The sequence below is a fragment of the Fistularia commersonii genome, chromosome 15, assembly GCF_037954325.1.
Source record: "Fistularia commersonii isolate RoL2024-O1a breed Wild chromosome 15, RoL_Fcom_v1.0, whole genome shotgun sequence".
Classification (NCBI taxonomy): domain Eukaryota; kingdom Metazoa; phylum Chordata; class Actinopteri; order Syngnathiformes; family Fistulariidae; genus Fistularia; species Fistularia commersonii.
The window spans coordinates 341,722-369,311 of record NC_141298.1 but is presented as its reverse complement, the minus strand read 5'-3'; the positions used below and the strand labels follow the sequence as shown (position 1 = coordinate 369,311).

The 27,590-nt window shown below is 45.1% G+C and overlaps 1 protein-coding gene and 1 pseudogene across 1 annotated transcript; both read right to left on the bottom strand.

Moving 5' to 3' along the window:
• Window positions 1–522: 522 nt before the first annotated feature.
• Window positions 523–3,413, bottom strand: LOC147226190 (homeodomain-interacting protein kinase 1-like). Its single transcript, XM_086161088.1, has 2 exons — window positions 2,635–3,413; window positions 523–612 (listed from the first exon to the last, which is right to left on the bottom strand). Exons 1-2 carry the CDS (start codon window positions 3,373–3,375, stop codon window positions 523–525), a joined length of 831 nt encoding a protein of 276 aa, XP_086017214.1. The 5' UTR covers window positions 3,376–3,413.
• Window positions 3,414–5,881: 2,468 nt separating this feature from the next.
• On the bottom strand, window positions 5,882–9,097 carry LOC147226189 (uncharacterized; annotated as a pseudogene).
• Window positions 9,098–27,590: the final 18,493 nt, after the last annotated feature.

Here is a 27,590-nt window from a genome sequence, read left to right as displayed (position 1 = left end):
TTAGCTCTTTCCCCTCAGGGCACTGGTTCAATTCTAATAGAGGGCGTTTGTCAAGTTTGCATGTTCTCCCTCTGTTTGAGTGGGTTTCTTTAGACTGTGCAGTTTTCTTCACAGTTCAAAAGTAATTAGTTAATTGAATACCCGAAATTGCCCAGACAGTGAATGAGGTAGTCAATAATTCTTTGTCTCAATATGGGGCCCTGTGACAGATTAGCGACCAGTCTGGGGTGTACCCTGCTTCTAGCCTGGTGGCAGTTGGGACAGGCCCAGTTTGACAGGCCCCTGCAATGCTGACTTCAAGATAAGCAGTATAGACAATAAATGCATTAAAGATGATTGATTTTCAAAGAAAAAGTAAAGCCAAAAAATGGGAGATAGTTTAGACCAATGACTGGTGAATCTAGTGTCCTCTATTAGTCACTATCAGTTACTGCAAATAACTTTCATATTGTGACATCATCAGTGGCTGCCTTGCAGGGTTTCCCCACTCAGTCATTCTACTACCAGGGGCTGCCCAGGCAGTCAGATGCCCAGGTCAATCAGCCTGATTGCCATGGCTACTATGGTGGAGCCCAGCCCCAGGAGCCGTCCTACCCCTGGGAAAGCCTGAGGCTGCATGGAGATCCAGCCAAACAAACAGGTACATCCACACCTTGGGGAATGCTTATAGCCACTTTCGCCAGTGACAGGGTTTGTAAGATTTAGAAATAAAGCTCAAACAAAATATTACTGATGATGACTTGTTCAAATTGGAGTTGGCTACAATCTTATTGCCCTTGAACATAACGTGAGCATTTCACATTGCTTTGGTATGCAGAGAAGCAGGTCAGAGACAGTTTAAAAAACTAACAGTCCATATATCAATTTACCATATGATGATGTTGAGGTGATGACGACTCCCAGCATGCTTGTTCATTTTTCAGATCATTGCATTTCTTGAAACTCTTCCCACTGATCACTGTACTCAGGATAGTGTCCCTCTACAAAATAACAAGAGCGATATGAACTTAACAGTACTGATGGCACCACAGTGGGTATACCACCGCAAGCAGATGGCCCCATCATGTTATGTTAGCATAGTTGCTATACAGTCTTGCTATGCCATAGCAAGACTGTGCTTTAATATTTGTCACCAAAGATAAACAACCAAAACTTCAACACTGATAATATTCAAGACATTTTTTTTTATAAAAAAGCCAAAACACATTTGGTGTAAAGTGGCTTTTTGTCATACTGTAAATATTTTGTATTATTTTTTTTAGATATGCTCCAATTCTAACTATTACTGTCTAACTAATCTTCATTGAGTATTATTATGATCATATTTGTGAATATCACAGCTTTATTGTTGAATGTTGGTTTGATTCACTAAATACTTTGCAGAAGGCGCTGTTTGCCCCTTTCTTACAATGGTATTTTGCCATAAAATGGCTTGATGATTCAACTCAGTCATCTAGCCAAAGATGAAGAAAAACAATATGCTCTTTGGTTAAAAAAAGGCAAAGCCTGACAAAGAAAACTTTCAGCGCTAACAGATAAAAAGAAACTCTCAGGATGCACTTTGGAAGAAACTCCTTCCTCCCTGGTACTGCAGCACAGCCTTCTCTCACTATTAAACTGATTTTCTACCTGTAACTTACATTTTCCACTATAGTCTCCTCAAGAGTATCAGACAGTTGCTTCCCCTCTGCTTATCCTTTCCAGGGGATACAGTGCCCTCAATGGTACCTCAAACAAAGTGTAACTCAACAAAGGGATATTAAGTGGCGAAAGTACCTCCTGTCGTTGTCAAAACCTCATCTACTTCCTACTGACATTGTATAAACCACTGGCAGAAAAGGAAATCAATGCAACAGTGGCTGGCTGCAGTCAATTTGAAGGTTTGATGTCAGCATGACCATCAGCAGATTATTTCACTGCCTGTTTGGGCTGAAACCTAGTGATGGTCATGCTGACATCAGCAGATTATTTAACTGTCTGTTTGGGCTGAAACCCAGTGATCTAAACGTGAGGCTCAGACTCTGGACATAGCACAGCATCAAAGCTCAGACCCCTGAAGATAACCAGATATGGTATTTGACTGTTTCGGCACATATTCAAAACCTCAAGAGACTCCGCATTGACAACGTCATAAGACAAAATCAGTATTTACTCCTGATGTTGGAGAATGAATTTCAAATGCTAATCCAATCTTTTTTTTTTCTTTTTGCACGTTTGATGTACAAGGGTAAAGATGGCTCTGGCTCTGCTGGTCTTACCAGACCGCCTGGGTCCAACAGCAGGTTTGTTGACTCCAGAAGCCTCCGATGCTGTGAGGTCATTTGTGGCTGCAACTGCTTGTTGGTATGTGTTAGTGATATAGGCTAGCTGAAGGGCTTCACTCGGAGATATTCTCTCGTCCCAGTTTGGATGCAACATCTGTTTCAGCAAGCAGATGAAGTCCTGCTCGTCCGGTTCAAGGGGTTCTCTCTCTGCTTTGGTCCAATCTGATGGACAGCGAGCATCTCTCAGATGGTCAAGAGTCTTTATTGGTTCAATGAGTCTCGGATCTTGTTTTCTTCCAAATCTGATTTGTTTTCTTAGCTTCCATCTTCCCTTCCCATGTTTAAAGAACTTTCCTGTTTTGACTCCAACGTCCAGGAGGCTTTTTCTCGGTTTCCCCACCCAGAGGTTCATGAGCTTCAGCATGTCATACTCACAGTGGGCGTTATCAAAAAGGTGTCTGCCGGTGAACAGGTAAGCCAAGACACAGCCAAGGGACCACATATCAATTGCGGGTGTGATTGGCAGGCCCAGGATGACCTCCGGTGACCTGTAGAGCAAGGGCTGCATTGTTGAGCCCTGACGGTTTTTGGAGGCCAGAAAAGCCAGACCAAAGTCAATAATTTTCACTTTAAATGGCTGCTCTTTGTGGTCAACCAGCATGATGTTCTCAGGCTTTATATCCGAGTGAATAATGGTCTTGTTGAGGGTCTCCAGCGCAATGAGGAGCTGTTGGGATATTTGGCGAATTTCTTTCAAATTAAGAAATCCTCTGATGTTGATCAGGCTCTCGAGACTCATGTCAAGTTTCTCAAACACCAGACAGACAAGGTCTTCATGGACAAAATGCTCAATAAAATGAACAAAATTGAGCTGATCTGGATCCAGATCATTAGTCTTGGTAAGCATTTTCTTTTCCTGTTCAGCTTCTTTCATTATATTGCGGCTTCTCTTCAAAATTTTGACTGCAACACTTTCCTGTGTGTCAGTTCGAATACAGTGGGCAACTTTTCCGAATGCCCCTTCCCCAAGAACCTTTTGCAGCTTGTAGTTGTAGTTGCTACTGGGCAGAATTTGTCCTTCCACTCCTACTTCTGAACCCAGAGTTTCCATTTAAGAGCCGTGCAGGGAGGGTTGTTTTTCTACTGTACTTCAGAGGAATTTGTGCACGGCTGAGCTTGTTTTCCCAGTGTGATGGATATTTCAATGAGAACAAAGTGGCTACTCAGAATCACAGCAGTGTGATGTGCCTGAAAGCTGTTGTTTGAAAATTCTAATTAAGATCTAGACTGAAAAAAAAACACCATCCAGGTTTTTGGGTTCCAGTTGAGTCACATTTATAAAGTAGGCCTGCTTCTCTGTAAGATGCACTCCCCTCAAATCACAGCTCTGTAATGCTGCTGTGATTGGGAATGGTGCATCACCTCCATATTTGTGCATGGTGGATTATTGTATTTAATGAAGGGTTTCATGAAGTTCTGCTGATTACAATAACAGGTTTCCACTCTGCTGGGGTCAAGGATGCAATTGGCTGCCTCTCTGGCTCCACCCTGCTGATATCTCTTACTTATGATTTAAAATACTTGCCTTGCCTGCTTACTAGTTGCCAGTATCTAACAGGTTCCTTTTATTTCAGCAGGTTAAGTTTATTTCAGCTATGATTTAATTTCACAGTGGCATTGTAGTGACATCTCAGGAAGTTCTCACACCATGGTCCAGCTGACTAGTGTCAGACCAAATGTCCCATCACAGATTTCAGCAAGGTCTGTGTTCAGGAAACACAAGCAAATAGATGCTTTTAAAACATTGATATGTTTCATACAGCTAGCCCTGAGTTATTTAATGTGCCAGCATCCCATCGCATTGACACACACTCATATATACACACACAAAAACACACAAGTATCACACAAGTAATGGTGTGTCCCCCATGGGTGAGAGTGGCTGGTGACATTACTCAAAAGTGGTTGTAGCAATGTAAGGCTGTCAATTTAAGTCAATTTAAATCTGACATCTTTTTATTTTAAAGACAGTGCAGCATGCAATGCCATGGGGACTGAGCGCCCTCTAATCACTTGTATTCCTAGCCAACCGTTCATCTGTTGTTTAGATTACTACATTGCGATTTTAGTCATATTTTGTCTCTATTATTGCATCACAGTCTTGTTTTGTTTGTTTGTATTTTAGTTTATATGCTGGATCAGAATCAGCCAACCAGCAGGCACAGTCGGCCGGCGATGGATTCATGTCTGAATGCCTGCTCAGTGGCTCTTTGCTGCTGCTGCCTCTGGGACTTATTGACCCACAACTTATGCTGATCTTTGACCTTCAATTCAGTTTTGTCATACAGCAGCCTGAAAGAGGATTTCACTTTTTATTGTTAGCCCTAAAATCACAAGAGAGTGTTCCTTCATGCTTTGATGACAAAGTTGGTTCATTGTTAGTGTTTCTGCTTAATGGGTGACCTTTTTGTCTCTGAAGGAAATTAAAGTAACAGCTATGAGTTAAATGGATCGTTTTTGACTCTTTTTTTAACAGAAACAAATAAATCAGCTGCCAAAGATTCAACTTCCAACAGATGACCTAATTATCTTTTAAACAAGTAATCCAGAACTAATGATTAAGTATTTTAAAATCATCAGATGATAAAACACTGATTTTTCAGTTCAACATACATTTTATGTTTCATAAATTATAATTATTCTTATGATGCATCTTTCTTTATTTTTTTTCTTTTTAGTTTTTTTCTTTATTTCATGATTCTGTGTATTTTGTATTTTGTTCTTTTTACCCTGCTGTTGAAAAACTAAATGACATTCCACAGTTTAATACATATATATCATAAATTATTTAACATTGCTTATGACATAGTTATTAACATATTGCCTCCATGTCAAAAAATAAGTGAAAAAATTTAATTCAACATTCCATTAAATTATGGAGTAATCACAAAAACTCATAAAGCAATGCTTATGTTGAAGCTCTTTGTTTTGCGCTATGGGGAAAATTTTGGACTTATCTACTTCACAGTTATTATGATATAATTAAATCTAATAATTCCTGTCAACAGCCATCATAGCTTTATTTTTACAATAGATTTTAAATGATAATTTTCAACAAAAAAAAAAAAAATTCTCATGTCCTTTTCTGACGGTGATTCTGTCCTTTATTATTTGAGTGGGGCAGGGATCCTGTGACCCCAGGCATGTTAAATTGGTTACAGCAGATCTAGTACCATCAAGTCTCCATTTCTTAACTTGGACGGACAGATTACCCTGTAATAAGCAATTAAATTCTATTGCATTTCAACTTGAGGTAAGAAGTTCATTGGTAGGTTGGGTAACAAGTATAGGAAAGTAGATATCCACTGCATTTTTCTGCACTGATGTCAGCAGATTCCTTTGTCTATCACGTCACATTTCCCAGCTTGGTTCCAGGTTTAAAACTGAGTAGGAACTCAGTTGAGGTCAGTGGTTAGCAAATGTTTGTATCCTCCTTTTGCAATTTTATCTTCCAAATACACCTCTGGCTGACTGTCAAACCTAAAATACACCTGATGGTGCAACCTGGACATATCTTCAATGACTCTCCCGACATCACTTGGTGTTTCGGGTCTTAGTCATACACCCGCACTTGGGCGACCCAGCCGGGGTTGGTCAGTCCCCCAACTTGTGTCCATTTAGTGCATTACGCCACGCCTCCCCGCTTTTCAACCAGAGCCACCGTGAAGCCTCAGCTGCTTCCAAGATGTTCTTGGTGGCTCTTCGCCTCTGCAAATGCCTAGGAGTCCAAGGACGCGATGTAGGGATCTGCCTGTGAAGCCCCTGCAGCGCACCTCAATAGGCTTGCAGCGGGCATTCAAACCGTTCCTCCGGCACTCAGCCACAAGCTCTGCGTATTTTCCTCTTTTCCTCTCCTGGGCTTCCTCCATTCTGTCCTCCCAGGGAACTGTTATCTCGAGGAGCACCATCTGCCTGCTGGAAGTTGACATCAACACTATGTCCGGACGGAGTGGTTGTGATGGTTGCGATGTTGTCCGGGAAACACAGCTGCCTCTCCAGATCAACCAAGAGTTGCCAGTCCCGTGCTGTTGAAAGCAGCCCCCCTTTTGTCTTCTTGGAGGGTTTAGGTTTCCCCTGCTCGGACAAAGGCAATCGCTCTCTTGGTTGGCTGTTGTCCCTTGCTGATGTTGATGCCGGTGAAGATGGTGTCTGCTATTGCCTGCGGGACCTGGTCGTGGCTCCAGTGGTACCTCCAATCTCCCAAGGCCTTTGAGCAACAGCTGAGGATGTGTTCTAATGATCCCTTCCTCTGACAGAGCTGGCACTGGGGTGCATCTTTCAGGCCCCAGGTGGACACTTTAGCAGGGTTTGGAAGGACATCATACACAGATTGTATGAGTAACTTGAAATTATGTGGCTCCACCCTCCACAGATCAGTCCAGGTGATCTTGTGGCTCATGACCCACTTGGTCCAGGCCCCCTGCTTGCTCATGCCCATTGCTCTGGTGAAGCGAAACTCTTCCACTTCTGCTCGAACCTCATCTTGAATGAGCCTGCACCTCTCCTTCCTTTTGGCTCTGCTGTAGCAGGGCGTAGGGTTGCTGCCCAGCCCTGCCTGACCTGTGGGCACGGTACCCACTAAGGTACTGTGCCGCAGCCTTGCCTTGGCTCTTTCCACTGCGTCCTGGGCTCACCACTTTCTTCCTGTGTGAACCTCCACACCTGCTGAGGATATTTTCCCATCAGCGGAGTCTCTGTAGAGTGGAACTTCTTTTACCCGGGCAACCTTGAACTCCTCTGTGACACTGCTGAAAGGTAGCTGGAGCTTGGTCTCGTGTCCAAACAAAGCAATCGTGCTCAAACTTGCGTAGGTTTCTCTCAAAGCCCTCCACGGTTGTAACTGGGATTTCATACATCCACAGTGGCCACAATAGACGAGGCAGGATGCTGTGCTGATAGATGCAGGCCTTGAATTTCCCTGGTAGTCCAGACTTGTCCACAGCAGAAACCCATTGGTTGAGATCGGCGCTGGCTGTTGGGCGTGCAGCGGTGTCCTTCCGATCGCTGGTGAAGAGCTTTCCGAGACTCTTCACTGGTTTCTGGAATGGTGGTGTCACTCAGGCTGAATCAAAAGCGATCCGTCACCTTCCCTTTCCTCAAGACCAAGGACCTGGACTTTTTGGGCTTGAAGCTCATTCTTGCCCAAGTGATGAGTCAATCCAGACCTTGCAGGAGCCATCTGCATCCAGGCACTGGTGTTGTGGTTCCCATGAGATCATCCATGAATGCTCTGATTGGTGGCTGTCGGGCACCAGATCTAGACAGTGGGCCTCGGCACTCTACTTCTGCAGACTTCACCAGCGTATTCATGGCGTGGGCTAACAGGGACACCGAGATTGTACAGCGGGTGATAACACCTTTCTCCAGATGATGCCAATCAGATGTAGATGCCCCAGAGGACACCCTCAGTAATAGTCAAGGATGAGGATGCACACCTTTTCTGGGACATGGTATCTGCTCAGGGATAATTCCACCAGTTTATGTGAAAAAACACGCAAGCATTGGCAAGGTCCAGCTAAAGTACTGCCAGATCACCCCTGCTCTCTCTCGCTTTATGAATCAATTGGGCCACTACGCCAATGTGCTCGATACACTCTACACTGAGAGGGGGAAATTGATCTGAACTGTTTGATACCTTTCTCCTCCTTGGGAATCAATACTCCCTTTGCGTAATTCCACTGCTGGGGTACCTTCCCTCTTTTCCAGATCACTCTGAAGATCTTCCACAGGTACTCCAGCAGGCAGGGGTACTGTTTGAAGACCTTGCAGGGATCTCCGCTTGGGCCTGGTGCAGATGCCGCCCTAGAAGCTCTGATGACCTCTTTGACTTCCTTCAGGGTAGGTGCATTGGTGTCAAATAGGGCGAGGGGTTCAGGTGGGCATACAAGGACTTCACTGTGGCCAAGGTCTTGGTCTGTCATGCTATCACTTATTGTATTTCTAATGTGGTGTTAAAATTTAACTGCAAGACCGCAACAGGTGACGTCAAGGAATGCACAACACCGTACTTTTCCACTGACACCCCCTGTGTCCGGGGTGCGGCTTTGCTCGGCCCCGGATCCCAAGTGCCCACATTCCAAGAATGTGTAAAACAAGGAAGTAAACCCGACCTTAGGGTCAGAGGTATAAAATGCCTGATCCTTTGGCTCCGGGCCAGAATTTCTTTGTCTACACATTCGACTGGATGTGTCTCAGCGGGTGTCTACAGAAGCTGAATGATCCTCATGGGGTGACATTCATTCAGGCCCGTGATATCTCGTAAGTGATTTTTCCTGACTTTGAATAAACCATTCTTGCTTGGTTAGTTCCTGGCTGTTGTGACGTTTTTCCCTGAATAATAATCTGAACACTGGGACAACAAAGTCCGGTCCCGTGGCGAGAGCCGCAAAAATGGACAGTGGCGATTGATGTCTTCCTTCGGACATGAGAGCTGACCACTGCGTTTCTCTCCCAGCAGCTTCCTTGCAAATCCAAAAGGGTTCGCAAAGAAGGCACTGTGCTTGCGAGCCCTCTCCTTGCCACTCTTCCTGTGCCACTCGGCCCGACGGAGGGTGAGTAGCTTCTCCCTTACCACACTCCTCAGTTCTGCCAAGGCTTCCTTCTCATCGTCCTTCGCCTTCCTGAACTGGCTCCTCAGTGTCCTCAGCTCTTGCCTGAGTTGAGATATCTTTTTCTCACGCCAGTTTGGAATTGGTGCTTGTTGTAGGCTTGGTGGCTTGCTGCTCTTTGATGCCAAACCTGTCTGATGCGATGCTTGTAATGAACATGGTCATTGTCTTCAGCCAATGGTCCACACTACCTTTTGCTGTTACTTCCAGGGCTGAATCAACATCTTCATCAAATCGTTGCTACTCAGACTCCTTGTTGGCAGCGGACCACAAAATCTGTCGATGTTCTGATGGTCTGCTTTGGGGTGCCGTCAGCAGTCAGTAGTGCGTGGAGGCACTGGGCACTGTGTGTTGTCTCTGGGCTCCTCCCGGATCCTCCTCCATCTCACCAGATGCCATACAACACTATATTTTGCATCAGGGATTCCTTAGGCAGTGCATATTGGTCTGATGTATCTTTAGACCTTTCAGATTTTTGCAGACTTTGCCACATTTGCAGACTGTGCTCATGGTCGATTGTCCATTTGCAAGGGTCGTTACCAGAAAATCTGTCCGTTTGGGGTGTTCATCCCCCCCGGCACCCCTGGGGATATGTCTCTTTCGGGTTCTCTTTAGCATGTTGTGGGTTCTCCCTCGTGGGAGCTGCACCTTGGGATGCTACCCCTCCCTGCCCCAATTGCCATCTCTCCGAGCTGTCCTCTGTCTCTCCAGTTGTCACCACGCTTTTGAGGCTGTCATCCAGTTTTTTCTGATTGATTTTTAAAATATGTTTAGCTTCTGTTTCCTCCAACTTTTTAGGTAGTTTTCTGGTGTTTAAATATGATTATTCACAGTTTACTGTTTAAACATTTGCACACGTTATTGAAAGAAACTGAGCAGCAATTGAATCTGCAGAGAAAATTAATTTGATTCAATCCCCCAAAGAAACTGACAATAGACACTTAATTAACAGTAATAATAGCAGGATTGTCATATAGATATATACGGTGGATATTAATGAATTATTTAATTAAAAAATAATTAATAGGGGACCCATTTTAGCAGTGGATAAACAAATTTAGCTAACAACTCAGCAGACCAGGCGGCTTATAGCAGATCAGTCTTTGTTTTAACAGGTCCAGTCATTACATCTATAACTAACTAAGTGCTACAAAGTTTTTGGGGAGTCCAGTCTGAAATATCCAGACCCACACACACACACACACACACACACGTTCGGGCGCAGACTACAGGCACATACAACCACACATATATTTGATCACTTTTGCCTATTGTTAAGTTACATCGAATTAATGTAACTATGACCTTTAATGCATGAAAACTTCAAAATAACTAGGGCCTTTAACCCAATTTGTTGTCATAAGCCAGCTTTATGATCCCAAAATTGTTGTCATGACAACCTGTGTCCCTCCCTATGTAAGTATGACATGAGAGCACTATGCACGCACACACATATGCAAACACACAAACAAAAGCTTTGGGTGTATCCCTTCAAATACGGATGCTGACAATCCTCATCCCCCAGCTCCTGCCACTTCAGTGTCTTCCTCTTTCACCAATGATCCAGGTGAGATACCCTTCCTCCTCTTCATCTTTACTAATTCACTCTAGATTTTTCAAACAAATTCAATTTTCAGAAAAATAATTTTAAACAATCTTAATGCATTGATATCAGGCTCATTTCCCAAACATTCAACCACATCTGGAATCAAATAGATTTTTATGGCAACACAAAATATAATTTCACCATTTTTCCTCAATGGTCATTATTGTGTAGTAAAAACCATCCTCTTCCAGAATCCAATGAGAGTTTTCAACCCTTTGCAGGCTGTGGCTGACCTTGGCTACATCTATGCTTTTTATTATTTTCCATAAAAACAAAGAACATTACCCACAGAAAACATGCTTGAAGAATTTTTGTCTGAAAACCATGGCCTTGGATTTGGAGGTGCTGATCTCCCAGCCACCTCACACTTGGCTGTGAACCGCTCAAGTGAGAGCTGGAGATCATGGACCGATGAAGCCGACAGAACCACATTGTCTGCAAAAAGCAGAGATCAAATCCTGAGGTCACCAAACCATATCCCCTCAACATCCTGGTTGTGCCCGGTAATTCAGTCCATAAAAGTTATGAACAAAACTTGTGACAAAGGACAGCCCTGGTGCAGTCAGACTCACCGGAAACGAGTCCAACTTACAAGCCCCATTGTGAACCATGCTCTGGCACTGATCATAAAAGAATTGAACAGCCAATATCACAGGGTTCTGTATACTTATACTTCCAGAGTCCCCCCCCAACAGGATTACCCACAGAACACAGTTGAATGCCTTCTCTACGTCCACACAACACAGGTAGACTGGTTGTGCAAACTCCAATGAACCATCAGACACTGTCAAGGGTCTAGAGCTGGTCCACTGTTGCATGGCCAGGATGAAAAGTAAACTTTTCTAGGGAGGCTGAGGAGTGTGATTCGCCTGTAGCTGGCGAGTAACATCCGACCCCCCTTTTTAAAGAGGGAGATCATCACCCCAGTCTACCAAAACACACCTCAATCCAGATTGAATGTAAGGTCTTTAACTTACATTCAATCTGGAAACATGACCGTAGAAAAAGAGAACAATATGTTTTCTTTTAGCAAGATGTGAACCCACAGTAGGATTTAGGATATTTAGGTTATTTTTTCATCCATCCATCCATTCATCTTCCCCTGCTTATCCAGAGTTGGATCGCAGGGGAAGCAGCCTGAGCTGTGAGGCCCAGACCTCCCTCTCCCACATGGTCAAGCTTCTCTGGGGGGATCCCAAGGCGTTCCTGGGCCAGCTGAGAGATATAGTCCCTCCAGCGTGTCTTGGTTGTTCTCCATGGCCTCCTCCCAGATGGACATGCCGGAATACCTCCTCTGGGAGGCATCCACTAGGCATCTTGACCAAATGCCTCCTGGACCAGAACAGCCTGTATAACGGGGTTTGGTACCCCATACTCCTGGGGCATTCCCCGGAGGATCGCCCATGGGACACAGTCCAATGGCTTCTCCAGATCTACAAAACACATGTAGACTGGTTGGGTAAACTCCCATGTTTCCTTGAGGACCCTGCAGAGGGGCTAGAGCCTGTCCACTGTTCCAGGACCAGGTTGAAAACCACACTGCTCCTCCTGGATCCAAGGTTCAATGACCTGGCAGGTCCTGTTCTCCAGCACTGCTGAATAAACCTTACCAGGGAGGCTGACAAGTTTAATCCCCTGTAGTTGGAGCACATCCTCCAATCCCCTTTTTTTTAAAAGGGGGATGACCACCCCGTTCTGGCAGTCCAGCGGCACTGTCCCCACATCCACACAACACTGCAGAGGCATGTCAGCCAGGACAACTCTACAGCATCCGGAGCTTTGAGGAACCCAGGGCAGACCTCATCCACCCCTTGGGGCCAACTACTAAAGAGCTTTTTGACCGCTTCAGCAACTTCAGCCCCAGAGATAGGTGTGTCTGTTCCAGAGTCCCCCGCTCTGCTTCCTCATTGGAAGACATTTTGACGGGATCGAGGAGGTCATGGAAGTATTCCAGGTATTCCAGTATTCCAGGAAGTATTCAATCTCAGGGTTTTGTTCACGAGTCAGGGAAGGATCCAGCGGGAGATTGACAGGCAGATCAGTGCAGAGTCTGCAGTGATACGGACTCTATACCGGTCAGTCGTGGTGACGAAGGAGCTGAGCCAGAAGGTGAAGCTCTCAATTACCGGTCAATCTAATATCCTACCCTCGCCTATGGGCACAAACTGGGGGTGTTGACCGAAAGAACGAGATTGCGGATACAAATGGCCGAAATGAGTTTTCTCTGTAGGGTGGCTGTATTCTCCATTAAAGATATAGTGAGAAGTTTGGACATCTGGAAGAGGCTTGGGGTAGAGTTGCTGGTCCTCCGCATGGAGGGGTGTCAGATGAGGGGGCTGAAGCAACTGGTCAGGATGCCTCCTGAACACCTCCCAGTGGTGGTTTTCCGGACATGTCTATTTGGGAGAAGGTCACAGGGAAGGCCCAGGACACGCTGGGGAGACTACGTCTCTGCTGGCCCGGGAACACCTTGGGATCCCCCCAGAAAGCTGGACCATGTGGCTGGAGTGAGTGAAGTCTGGGCCGCTGTTCCGGCTGCTGCCCCCACGACCTGACTCTGGATAAGTGGGGGAAGATGGATAGATGGATGAACAAACATTCGTAAAACGCATGAACATGTGGCTCGTTGACACCCCCAAATGCCTGCGTCAAAGCGGTTAGCTGAACATTCTACGATCTCTCCACCTTTGCATATTATCTACAACTACACATAATACTAATACGTCATGATCTAACGCGAAACATTTTTAAAAGTTAAGTTAAGTTAAATTACAAAGTAAAATCAATGCAAGTGAGAAAGAATAGTTACAAAAAAAATTTAATGCAGCCCACTAGTAAGTAGCGTTCTTTAGAGCAAGAGCTTCTTTAGAACAAGCCCAGTTTCATGTGGTCCTTGCTGGCGAGCTGGTACCTGCAGGCACCACTGTGTTGACTGTAGAGGCAAAAGTTTCTGAAGTGAGGAGGCAATAAGTCTTCTGATATTACAAGAATTTATGACAGAAACGTCTTCTTCTTTTGGTCTTTTCCCTTCAGGGGTGGCTACAGCAAATCAATCTTCTCCATCTAACCCTTTTCTCTGTATCCTCCTCTCTCACACCAAGTACGGTTATATCCTCTCTCACTATGTCCCTAAATCTTCTCTTTGGTCTTCCTTGAGACCTCCTGCCTGGCATCTCCAATTTCACCATCTGTCTACCAATATATTCACTATCCCTCCTCTGTACATGACTGAACCATCTGAGTCTGGCTTCTCTGACCCTCTCTCCAAAACATCTAAGACAAGTTGTTCCTCTGATAGACTCATTCCTGGTCCTATCCATCCTATCCATCCTTGTCACTCCCACAGAGAAACATCACATCTTCATCTCTGTGACCTTCAGCTCTGCCTCCTGTCTTTTTGTCACTGAAACTGGTTCTAAGCCAAACAGCATTGCTGGTCTCATCACTGTCTTGTACACCTTTCCTTTCATTCTGGCTTACAGTTTTCTATCCCATAGTACCCCTGACACTTTTCCCCACCGATTCCAACCTGCTTGAACTCGTCTCTTCACCTCTTCCACACTCTCCGTTGCTCTGGACTGTTGACCCCAAGTACCTGAAATCCTCCAATTTCTTGATCTCCACTCCCTGTAGCCTCACCATTCTACCTGGGTTCCTCTCATTCACACACATATACTGTCTTACTGCGACTAACCATCATTCCTCTCCTTTCCGGCGCATACCTCCACCTCTCTAGATTTTCCTCAACCTATTTCACTGCACAAATCACTATATCATCTGCAGACATCATGGTCTATGGATATTTCTGTCTAACCTCATCTGTCAGCCTGTCCATCACCACTGCTCAGATCTGATCCTGATGGAGTCCCACCTCCAGCTTGAACTTCTCTGTTACCCCTGAAGCACACCGCACCACTGTCTCACAGCTAGCACACATGTCCTGGACCAGTCTAACATACTTCTCTGCCACTCCAGATTTCCTCATACAGTATTAGAGTTCCTCTCTTGGCACCCTGTCATATACTTCTTCTAGGTCTACAATATCACAATGCAGCTCTCTCTTCTGGCCTTCTCTATCCTTCTCTTTTAGCATCTCGAAGCAAATACTGCATCTGTAGTACTCTTTCCAGGCATGAAGCCATACTGTTGTTCTCAAATGCTGACTTCTGCTCTCAGTCTAGTTTCCACTACTCTTTAGATAACTTTGTTTTGTGGCTCATCAACTATCCCTTTACTCTTTTTATTTATTTTTCTTCAAATCCAAGATGGCAGCATGTCTGGTGTCTTTGCTCAGTGTTTGTCTGTTTAAAATAGTCTGTTTTAAATGGTTTTATATAGTCTGTTGTCTGTTTTATTAGTTTTATTATCTTTTCTTCATTTTAGTTTTATTAGTTATTTGTTTAATTAGTTTTAATTGCTTTTAGTATCTTGATTTACCATAGCTTGGATTTCCTTTGGAAGTCTACACCTGGGCTTGCTAGTCTGAATTTCCACCTGGAGCCTGCTACATCTTCCTGGGCCTGTTAGCCTGAACCGCCACCTAGAGCCTGCTACATCTGCCTGGGCCTGTTAGCCTGAACCTCCACCTGGAGCCTGCCACCTTCAGTAAGTGTTGGTAGGCTAATCAGTAGCTTTGGATTTTGAAGATGCTTGTTGACTATCTGGGATTCGAGAATAAGTCATGGATCCTGGGTGAATACACCTAGTAAAAGTGTGCTGGATATTTGGGATACATATTTTAGCGGCACCTGTTCCAGTGCTGTGAGGTATCCTAATCAAATACCAACTCACTTGTCTTGGGTTCTTGTGGTTTAATATGCCGTGGGAGGAACATTTACATTCATGTTTTGTTGCCTTACATAATCTTACTTTCTCACTTGAGGAAAGACTTCACTTGTCCTTAACACACGAACATTCTGGGCTAGAATCTAATGTCAAACAAAGGTCGTTAATGATTCTACTCCTACTTTTGTCTGGAATTGTACAACCAAACCCTGGCCCGGAGCTGCAATATATTCAGACTCCTGCTGATTTCAAATCAATGACTGGTCTCAAATGTGTCCATCTCAATGTTTGCAGCTTATTACCCAAGATAGACATGGTCAGAATATGGGTTAAGTCAACAGATGCTGACATTGTGATCATCTCTGAAACGTGTCTAATTCTACTCCAAATGAGAGCATTAACATTCCTGAGTATAATATGTTTGTTACTGACAGGCCCAAGAAAGGTGGAGATGTAGAAATGTATGTGAAATCATGATTTGTTGTTGAAGTTCTTTTATCTGAATCGATCTGTAAGCAATTGGAGTTATTGGCTTTTCATGTAGAAATTGTGAAATCCCTCTGTATAACGGTTGTTGGTTGCTATAGGCCTCCCTCTGCCAAAAAGGAAGCTTTGTCAACATTAATACATCTTTTATCTAGGCTTATGTATAATGAGCTCTTGCTGTCTGGGGACTTAAATTGGGACTGGTTAACTTCGGTTTCAGATGAGTTTAAATGTTTCTGTGACTCAAATAATGTAAGTCAATTGGTCAATATACCTACTCGGCCAAATTTTAAAAGTCCTGATAAATCTACTTTACTTGATTTAATCCTTGCAAATGTTCCTCATAAATTCTCATCTCTGGGAGTTTTCTACAACGATATGAGTGATCACTGTGCTTTTGCAGCGTGCCGGGACACTAAAATCCCTAAAAATAGTCCGCTCGTTATCCACAAGAGAAACTTAAACAATTCAGTGAGCACGCGTTTCACCATGATTTGTCCCTAGTTAATTGGAAACAGATGGAGCTGCTCCCAGATGTCGAGCTTGCTTGGAGTTTCTCTAAGGAAACTTTTATGACTATTGTGAACAAGCATGTGCCGATGTGGAAATTTAGAGTGAAAGGACAAGAAAATCCCTGATTTTCTCCAGAGTTGTCAGACATGATCCATCAGCGCAACTTGGCATGGCCAAAGCTAGGAAAAGTGATGCCACGGCTAAGTGGACTGTTTTCAGGCAACTAAGAAATAAATGCACTTCTCTTATCAAAAAGGCCAAATGAGAATATTACTTATCCGTCACAACTGACAATCTGAATAATCCATACAAATTCTGGAAGGTGATTAAAGTCTTTATAAGTAATTAAATCTGCACAGACCCTTCCAAAGTTTGTTCTAAAGAACTCGGTCCTGGTTTATGCAAAAGCTGAAATGTTAAATTGCTTTAACAAACGTTCAATCTTGTGCGGATCTTTGTTTGATCAAACAGATGCAGCTTCTGTAAACTCCTGCACAGATCCTCAATTTTTTACTGGCAATCCCTTCAACTTTATTTCATTTACCGTGCAGCAAGTGCAAAAAGCACTCAAAACTTGAGATCATAGAAAACCCTATGGTCCAGATATGATAGAATCCTATTTTCTGAAAATAGCAGAAATAGCAGTGTCTCACAGCTAGCATACATGTCCTGCACCAGTCTAACATACTTCTCTGCCACTCCAGACTTCCTCATACAATACCAGAGCTCCTCTCTTGGCACCCTGTCATATGCCTTTTCTAGGTCTACAAAAACACAATGCAGCTCCCTCTGGCCTTCTCTGTACTTTTCTATTAGCATTCTCAACGCAAATACTGCATCTGTAGTACTCTTTCTAGGCATAAAGCCATACTGCTGTTCACAGATGCTGACTTCTGCTCTCAGTCTAGTTTCCACTACTCTTTCCCATAACTTCATTGTATGGCTCATCAACTTTATCCCTCTATAGTTGCCACAATTCTGCACATCCCCTTTATTCTTAAAAATAGGCACCATCACACTTTGTCTCCATTCTTCAGGCATCTTCTCACTCTCTAAGATCCTGTTGAATAATCTAGTCAGGAAATCTACCGCTGCCTCTCCTAGACACTTCCACACCTCCACAGGTATATCATCAGGACCAACTGCTTTTCCACTCTTCATCCTCTTCAATGCCTTCCTCACTTCACTTTTACTAATTTTTGCTACTTTGTGGTCTACAATAGTCACCTCTTCTACCCTTGCCTCTCTTTCATTTTCCACATTCATCAGCTCTTCAAAGTACTCTTTCCATCTTCCCATCACTCTTCTTGCATGTGTCAATACATTTCCCTCTCTGTCCTTAATCACCCGGAGCTGTTGCACATCCTTTCCATCTTTATCTCTCTGTTTCGCCAACCTGTATAGATCATTCTCACCGTCCTTACTATCCAACCGAGCATACAAGTCATCGTACGCCCTTTGTTTTGCCTTTGCTACCTCTATCTTTACCTTTCTACGCATGTCCCTGAACTCCTGTCTGTTCTCTTCAGTCCTCTCAGAATCCCACTTCTTTTTCGCTAACCGCTTTCTCTGTATACACTCCTGCACTTCCTCATTCCGCCACCAAGTCTCCTTATCTACTTTCCTTCCAGATGACACACCAAGTACTCTTCGACCTGTCTCCCTGATAACACTAGCTGTAGTTGTCCAATCATCTGGAAGCTCACCCTGACCAGCCAGACCCTTTCTCAACTCCTCCCTGAAAACCATGCAACACTCCTCCCTTTTCAGCTTCCACCATTTTTTCCTCTGCTCTGCCTTTGTCCTCTTCATTTTCCTTGTCACTAGAGTCATCCTACAAACCACCATCCTATGCTGTCTGGCTACACTCTCACCTACAACTACTTTGCAGTCACTGATCTCTTTCAGGTTACCTCGTCTATACAAGATGTAGTCTACCTGCGTGCTCCTACCTCCGCTCTTGTAAGTTACCCTATGTTCCTGTTTTTTCTGGAAAGAGGCATTCACTACAGCCATTTCAATCCTTTTTGCAAAATCTACCACCATCTGTCCCTCTGTATTCCTATCCTGGATACCAAATCTGCCCATCACTTCTTTATCCCCTCTATTGCCTTCACCAACATGTCCATTGAAGTCTGCACCAATGACCACTCTCTCATTTCTGGGAATATTCTGCATCACTTCATCCAACTCATTCCAGAACTTCTCCCTCTCTTCAGATTCACATCCCACCTGTTGGGCATAGCCACTAACAACATTAACAAGATGATATGAAATATATACTGTGAAATATAGTATCAAGACATCAGAACACAACCTGTCTTGATAAAATGAGAAATGACAGCAAAAGTCCAACGGAAGTAATACACATCTCAATCAGCCTGATGTTTAGTGTTTACTGAGTTCTAATATCAGACTATATTGAATGAGTCTATGTACCAGGTGTCGGTGGATAATAGAAAGGAATCTGTTCTCCTGTGTTCACAGTCTAGCTGAGAACATTGGAATACCTTCTCAAGTGTGCTGGGTCCAAACCTTTTTGTGGAAATTGATAGCAGACTGTCACAAGCTAATGTGCAGAATTAAAAAAAAAAAGCTCCCAGAAACTTTCCTGAGATGAGGAATGGGCTATATTTTAAAATGAATTTATATTTTACAATAAATAACATATGTTGTTATAATTTGGCATGGTGCAGGAGGTCAGGAAAATCGTCTTGGGAATCAAACATTCCTGGTTTGGTTCCCGGCGTGTCGCAGTGTTGTTGAGCAAGACACTGAACCCTTAACTGCTCCCCTGACAGCCGTCTACTACTCATGGTTCATCAATAATTGGTTGATTGCAGAGAACGAATTTCTCCATGTGGGATAAATCATTATTATAAAAAAATTTTCATGCCAGGTGAACTCTTAGCTGTAAATTTGTGAATCCATCCATCCATCTTCTGCTGCTTATCCGAAGTCGGGTAAGGGGCAGCAGCCGGAGCAGAGAGGCTCAGACTTCCCTCTCTCCAGCCACATGGTCCAGCTCTTCTGGGGGATCCCATGGCATTCCCAGGCCAGCTGAGAGATGGAGTCTCTCCAGTGAGTGCTGGGTCTTCCCTGTGGCCTCCTCCCAGATGGACATGCCTGGACATACCTCCCCTGATAGGTGTCCAGGAGGCATCATGACCAGATGCCCAAGCCACCTCATCTGACTTCTCTGTAAACAGAGGACCAGCAACTCTAACTTATCTATAAGGGAGAGTCCAGCCCCTCTGTCCAGCCACATGGTAGATGTAGCCAATAGGGGAACACAGAGAGCAAGCGTTGCACAGCAGGATAACCCAGCCTCTGCAGGCCAAAAGTTGAGGGACAAACAACCAAGCTAGAACTGGGCACAGTGCAGCAGCAGCCACATTCATCTGCACCACATCCTGCTGAAAACATACACAGGCCAAGTCATCACCCCAGTAGGGGTGGTGAAAGTTAGGCCACAGATGAAATAAGCAAAGTGCATGGCTGCTCCTATAAGTGCTAAAAGGTAACACACCTGCCCTCTTTGACTGTGAGTGGTTGAGAAGTGTTAGACTTAACTGGAGAACAGTAGCATCAGCCAAATCCATTCATCAAATGTGGAAAGATGATACCTCGGGAACAGTTCTAGACAGCCACGCAGAGGTGTTCAAAGATGAACTGGGACCTTTGGACTTTGTGTAAGTACTGACAGCCCGATCATCAGCCCAAGTTCTGTCAGGTGCAGGTGATCCCTTATGCGCTCAGGCCCAAGGTGGAGGAAGAGCTGGAGCATACTACAGCAGCCAGAAGTGATTTCCCCAGTGCAGTTCAGTGAATGGGCCACCCCAATCATGCCCATCACAAAGAAAAAGGGGGATGTACGGAAAAAGGGGGATGTACGAATTTGCGGGGACTTCAAAGTGACCATCAACTCTGCACTCTGCAGAACATTATCCTATCCCCAGGACAGAGGATCTGTTTGCCTGGCTACCTGGGGGGAAGCGCTTCAGCAAACTGCATCCGTTGCATGCGTACCTGCAAGTGCCAGTTCAGGAGAGCTCATGCAAATATCTCGCCATCACATCACACGAAGGACTGATTTGTTACAACCGACTTTTCTCATTACGTCAGCACCCTCCATATTCCAGGAAGTCATCGATCAGGTGCTTCAGGGGGCGCTTTCTGGGTGACATTCTGATAACAGGACATAACGATGCTAAAAAACTTATTGATGGTACTGAGCCACTTGGGAAAAATTGGCCTCCATGTGCAGTGAGAAAAATGCAAGTTTTTCAGCGATTCACTGGAATGCCTAGGGCGGGGGTCGGCAACCCGCAGCTCCGGAGCCACATGCGGCTCTTTCATCTTTACACTGCGGCTCTGAGTGGCTTGGGAAAATAAATCATAAATATTTAATTGAAGTATATTTCATTTGCGTTAATTCCTTTTTTTTAACTTCAAGTTCTAAGTTGGAAGATTATTGTGATCTTGAAATATTAAATAAAATTATATATATTATTTTTTGCCGCTCAAAATAACGTCACACTTGCGGAAGCCGGTAGACCTGCCAGCCGATAAAGTCTGATTTGCAGATGCTGTGCGCAGAAGTTCAGGAGCAGAAGTCCCATAAACCAGGTATCCCATAAACCAGGTAAAATAAATATTTATGAAGATATTTTGCAAATATTTATTTTCTATTGTTTACTGACACAGTGATTTTTTTCCCGATTTATTTTTAAAATTCAGGTCAAGGCTCCGCTAAATGCCCAAAGCTCAAAATGAGTTCATTACATGAATAAAATTTAATTTTCTCTTTAATACTTTGTGAATTTCAGAAGCAACACACTACACATTTGTTTATACAAAGTGTAAAGGTAATAAAAAGCAATATATACAGTGGTACCTTTATTTTAGACGTCAAAAAGTAATTGTGGCTCCCAGTGTTTTCTTTTACGAGGAAACCGGGTCCAAATGGCTCTTTGGGTGTTACGGGTTGCCGACCCCTGGCCTAGGTCATATAACTGTTGCCACAGACCTCCATAAATCCCTGAAAAGCTCTGTGCGAGTGCAGTTGTCCCAACCTCAACCAATGTAGGCCAGCTATGCTCTTTCCTGGATTTAATAAATTACTATGGTAGGCTTGTCCCAAACATGACAGCCACACTCAGCCCCTGCATGCATTATTACACAAGGGAGTACAATAGAAATAACAATGAAAAAGTCAGTGGATAGGGTGCTGATACATCATCTGTACACTTGTGTGTAGCACAGATATTTGCAAAGAAACAAGGTATGACCCAGTGCTTACTCAAGTGATGGACAGGGTCCTCTCGGGCCAGTTCCCCATGACTCAAGGGCACGTCATTGCCCTGACATCCTTGAGAGATGACCGCTCACCGTGGTGCAGGGATGCCTTCTCTGGGGTAACCAGGTGATTGCGCCCCCAAGACCACAATTGCGGAAAGGGCTGCATGCAGGGCACCCTGGGTTGTGAAAATGAAAGCCATAGCTCAGAGTTATATCTGGTCGCCAGGGATTGATGCTCAGCAGGCTGCTGATGAACAGCAGGCTTAATTTTGTGACTCCTGTCAGCGCAACGAGAAGGCTCCCAGACACTCCCCACTGCACTCTTGAACATAGCCAGCGACTCAGTGGCAGCGATCAGATGTGGATTTTGTGGGCCCTTTTCGAGTGGTATATGTTTCTGTTGGTAGTTGATGCCCACTTGAAGCGGCTGGAAATATACTTAATGGATTCCACGATGACCGCTAAGACCATTTCGGGTCTTAGGCCTTCGTTCAGCCATCATAGATTATCCCAAGTCAGCGACAATGGCCCACAATTCACCCCAAGTGATTTTGCAGCTTTTCTCAAAGCGAATGGAGCGTCCCAAGAGTTATTACACAGCCACAACCACAGTTCAAGTACAGACAAATTAGCAGGATCAGAGGGCCCAATTTGCCATGGACAAATACTTTGCAGTGGGGGATTATGTTCTAGCCTGTGATTATAGGCGGGGGGAGGAGAAGTTAATGCCAGGTGTGGTGGTGGCGCAGGGATGGTGTCTTACACAGTGGATGTGGGCTCAGGAGTACTCTGGAAATGTCACACTCATCAGATGTAGGCCAGTGAGCTGGGAATGCTTGTATCCGGAAAGCCAAAACAACCAGCAGGACTGAGTCAACCACTTACAGTCCCCATGATAGAGCTGCAGACGGCTTCCCCAGTGGACAGAACAGAGTTCCCTCAGATAGATCATCCGGTCACCCAAACAAAGGCAGCCTCTCTAGAATAAGCTGACATGTCAGTCAAGGCTGTTCCTCCTCCAGAGACAATGAGGAGGTACCCTTCACGGGTTACCAAACCCCCTGACCGTCTAACCTTTTAAGAGGCTTGGGTTATGGGCCCTCACCCCACAATCTCCAGACAAACTCCAGTGAAGATCCAACAGCGTTCCAAATAAGTGGGGAGGAGATATGATGTTTTGGGTTGTGCTTGTCTGATCTGGTAATTTCCCCTGGGTGCCACCAGGGGGTGATAGTGTTTATTTGTGCTGTGGTTGAAGCCGTATTGTTTGTCTTCCTCTCCAGTTTGTTAATAAAGTACTTCCGGTATGGCCACTTCGCCACTGTTATTTTTAGTTAAGTCCTGACAATACATGTACTTAAGCACACTCACTTTGGCAACATAACAATAGGTGTGTCCGCTAAAGAACCCCCTGGCTCTGCTTCCTCACTGGAAGGAGTTTCACCGGGATTAAGGAGGTCTCTGAGGTACTTCCACCGATCTACAATGTTTCAAGTTGAGGTCAGGAGCGCCCCAATCGCACTGTACACAGTGTTGACAGAGCACTGCTTCCTTCCATGATCTGCTGGATGGTGGACCAGGATCTCCTCGAAGGCCACTGGAAGTCATTCCCCATAGTCTCCCTGAATTCTTCCCACGTCCCGGTTTTTGCCTCGCTGGCCATCGAGGCTGCATGTTGCTTGGCCGCCGGTACCTGTCAGCTGTGTCTGGAGCACAGTAGGCCAGATAGGACTACTTCTTCAGTTTGACAGCATCTCTCCCTGCTGGGGTCAACCAGCAGGTACGAGGGTTGCCGTCCCGCCAGGAGCCAACTGACTTATGGCTGCAGCTCCAGTCTGCTGGTTTGACAATGGAAGCATGGAATCACTTGACAGCTCAACCTATCTCTTCACCTGAGTGTCTAATACATATTGCCACAAGTCTATCGACACTACCACAAGGTCAATCAAAGAACAATGGCCTAAGGTGCGTTGGTGCACATATGAACACCTTTATGCCTGAACATGGTGTTCGTTATGGACAATCCGTAATAAGCACTGAAGTCCAATAACAAAACACTGCTTGAGTTCAGATCTGGGGGGGGGCATTCTTCCCATTCCACCCTTCCAAATTGTACTGTTGCTGGCCACCTGAGCTGGCTAATGACAGTCTCCCAGTAGAATGAATAGTGTAGCAGCGCTCTCTAGCAGCCTCTCTTGGGACTCCAAGAAGGGTGGGTAAACTGAACTGCTGTTGGGTGCATAGCTACAGATATCAGTCAGAACCTGTTCCCCCACCTGAAGGCAGAGGGATGCCACCCTCTCGTCCACTGGCTTGAACCTCAATGTCAATGAGAGGGTAGCATGTGAAGGTATGTGTCCAGTAGCAGACCAGACACATTCCAGACCCCACGCTGTGCATCACGATGAGTCTGACTACATCGAATTGGAATCTCTCAGCCTCGTGCACCAGCGAGGGATCTTTCCCTGCCAGATGTGAAATTCCATTCCCTAGAGCCAGCTTCTGTAGCTGAAGGTCAGAAAGCCAAGGTCCCTAGCTCCAGCCACCGCCCAGCTTACACTGCACCTGACCCCTTCCTATGAGTGGTTAGCCCATGGGAAGAGGGACCCATCCCATCCCTTCAGGCCATGCCTGGCCGAGCCCCATGTGTGCAGGCCACAAGGCACTTGCCATCGAGCTCTGCCCCTTGGTCTGGCATGCAAACCCCTTCACCACGATAATAAGGCAGCTCAGGGAGGGGTCACCTGTAAAGATCATATCAAATATGGATATAAAGAGCTTAAAGACTCAAGCTGAAAAGTGTTTATGGTCATAAGTACAGTCTTGAAATGTGTTTCTCCAAATTTATGTACAATGAAATTCTCATTTTGCTGTTCACAGTGAAGCCAGAGAGGTAGCAAAAAACACCAAAGCAATAGTCAGCATTTTGAATGAATACTTTATTGATCCGCAAGGGGAAATTTATGTGTTACAGTAGCATTTGAGCTGCTGCAACAGACTGCCATCTTCCAGTAGAGAACAAGGGGAAAGGAGAGCCACACCCAAAGTCCCCCTCTGTGCCCCTCCTGTAAGGGGGCACTGTTTGGAATTAGGAAAAAATACCTCAGCAGTCAGGAACACAATAAGTTATTACAGATAAGACATTACAATAGTACTTGAGACTTGCATGTGTAGGAGGGGGTAGGGTGTTGGGGTATGCCGCTCTGAGGGCTGGAAGCCAAGAAGGTGTTGAGTTGAGGGGATGTGTGCATTATGTATCTTTGTGCGTGGGTGTGTGTGAGCCTGCAGACTTCAATCTCCATCCAGTCACTCCCAAATATTTCAAATGACAAGTCCTTGCCGTGTACGGAGAGTTCTTAGGTGGGGGACAGAGTGGGGGAAGGAGCATCTTGTCTGCATAACAACCAGGAGACTGTAAAGATACCTGCCTTTCAAGGCTGGCGGCAGGGGGGCAATGAAGATAACAATTGTTTGGGTTCATGCCGACACTGTAGTTTTCTTTCTGCCTTAAGTCTTTCCTGGTTCTCCACCTCCCCCAGGAGTCCATTGTGTATCCAGCCAACAATGCCCTGTTGGTGCATGAGGGCTCATCTTCACCCTATCTTCTTGTTGAGAAAATTTGGCAGATTATGTTGAGAGACCAGTTAGTCAATTCCATTTTTGGATATTGGACAAAATGCGAAGGAGAGGCTCCAATTGTTCAGAAAGAGACAGCACAAGACAAATTGTAGTAAGCAGCAGAGACAATGTCAGGGTGGGAGAGGAGAGGAGAGGAGAGGAGAGGAGAGGAGAGGAGAGGAGAGGAGAGGAGAGGAGAGGAGAGGAGAGGAGAGAAGAAGAGAGAAGAAGAGAAGAGAAGAGAAGAGAAGAGAAGAGAAGAGAAGAGAAGAGAAGAGAAGAGAAGAGAAGAGAAGAGAAGAGTCTGCCTTTGTTGAGAGCCAGAGGAAACATGGGGAGTCTTTGGGAGACTGACAGGACAGTCTTCCCAATATCCTTTGCCAATGCAATGCTTTGCTGGCCTGCTGCAGTTTAACATCTGAAAGCCCAGGTGTTTAAGAGGGTTTGGTTCCAAGTGTTTGTACAATGTAAATATTGTGTTTAAGCATAATTCTTGAAAAATTGATACCACTGCTCTATTTGTTTATTGTACCTGTGCATTATATTATTATTCCATTATACTATTGCAAAAAGGTGTACACGTTGATAACTGGATGTGCAAGTTATAATAAAAACAGCTAAGGTGTGTGGAAAGGGCAGACAGATAGGTTGGCAGGTGGCGACCTGCCTTAGGCAGGTTGTTACAGACAGATAAACACTTAAGTTAAATGAACATTTGACTGCACTGGTTGACGGCACTGGCTGTGTTGAACAAGGTTTGGACTTATTCTCAATCACTCTACATTGTTCTGTCAGAGGAAATGCATCACAACTACAAGAGTGCTATAAAAGCACTTCAGTTGCAGACTATCATTACACAGAAACAGCTTCTTCGTTTTTAGTTATTATGGTTGCACTTAACCCTCAATCTACATTGCATCTACATGTGGCTGCACCATGTGTCCATAATAAGGCAAGTCCTTGTAAGAGCTGGACGACGGTCGAGGAGCCCTTCTCCGGTGGACTCATGGTGTCACTGCTGGGGGAATCAGTGCACAGTCTACACATGGAGGCCCTTCTCTTGGTGTGTATCAAGACACTTATCTGTCTAGACCGAGTTTCCAATGAAACTGTCTGGGCAAAAGCCTCTTGATAGATAGCTTGAGATCCAGCAAGATTTCAACTTTTCTCCTTAACATATTTCAACAGTTTTTCATCAATTAATGCTTAACATCATCATGCAAGAGTGGCACACATAAGTTGTCAAAATAGCAGTGTTGGGATCTAGGGCTAGGGCTCTGGGTGCAGCCCTCTCCACCAGTGAGCCTGATTGAGCAGGTGAATGATTCCAGCTGGGGGCTGATCAGGCCTCTTCAAGCGGAGGATAAAAGGAGCCTGCTGCCAGCCCTTTGGTGCCATATTCTTGGCTATTTCTTGCTTGTTCCTATTCCCTATGTTCTATGTCTCGCCTCTCCTTGCCAGGTACTGTGACACCTGATGTTTTTCCTCGCCAGCCCCTAGTTCCTGTGACTCCCAATGGCTCTCCTTGCCAGTTCCTAAGACTCCTGTGTCACCCCCCCCAGAAACAACCCGCCACCAGCACAGCTCTCAACTCACCTTCCTTGTCAAAAACCCCCTTAAGTAGCCCTGCCCCCTGAGTGTCCTTGCGTTTGGGTCAGGCACACCCTCCTTAAACATGACGAGCAGATCTATAAGTTCAACACATTCTGAGCTTGTAGATCAGCTATTTTCACCAATAATTACAATAATAAAGGAATGGTCTTAAACATACAAGGTTTCAACCCCAATGGCACTGGACCTGCAGAGGTGAGGTTTGAGGCCTGGATGAAAGGCAACCCTGGCAAGGAACCTGGAAAGGAGACGAAACTTCCGTTGCCACCATGTGTGCCGTCCTCAGCGCATCCAGCGTGACACACTCCCCAAGCCCACCCAGATCCAGAACGAAACTCTTAGGGCCTGCCTCTAGCATGCCCCATTGTACAGAGGCTGCAGAGGCGAGCAGTGAGTGTCATACCTAACAAAAATGAAATGAGCTGATATGAGCTCCACCTGCAAAAGACAGTGGGAAACAGTGGTGGACAGGGACTGTAAAATGCAAGCCCAGGGGTGTGACCGGATCCGTGAACAGGAGGTGGAGTGGATCTCTCTGGCAAAGACTCCCCTGGTCGCGGCTGGCTGAGCACAAGCTCAGAGGATGAGGTACTGAGGTTGTCCTTTATGGTGGAACGCAGCTCCAGCATGACCCACAGTAAACGATCTACCCATTTGTCACCTGAGGGCACGGCCCGTAATACTTCCTTGAGGGACCGGTGAAACGCACAAGCTGTTAGCCTGAGAGTGGTACACTGT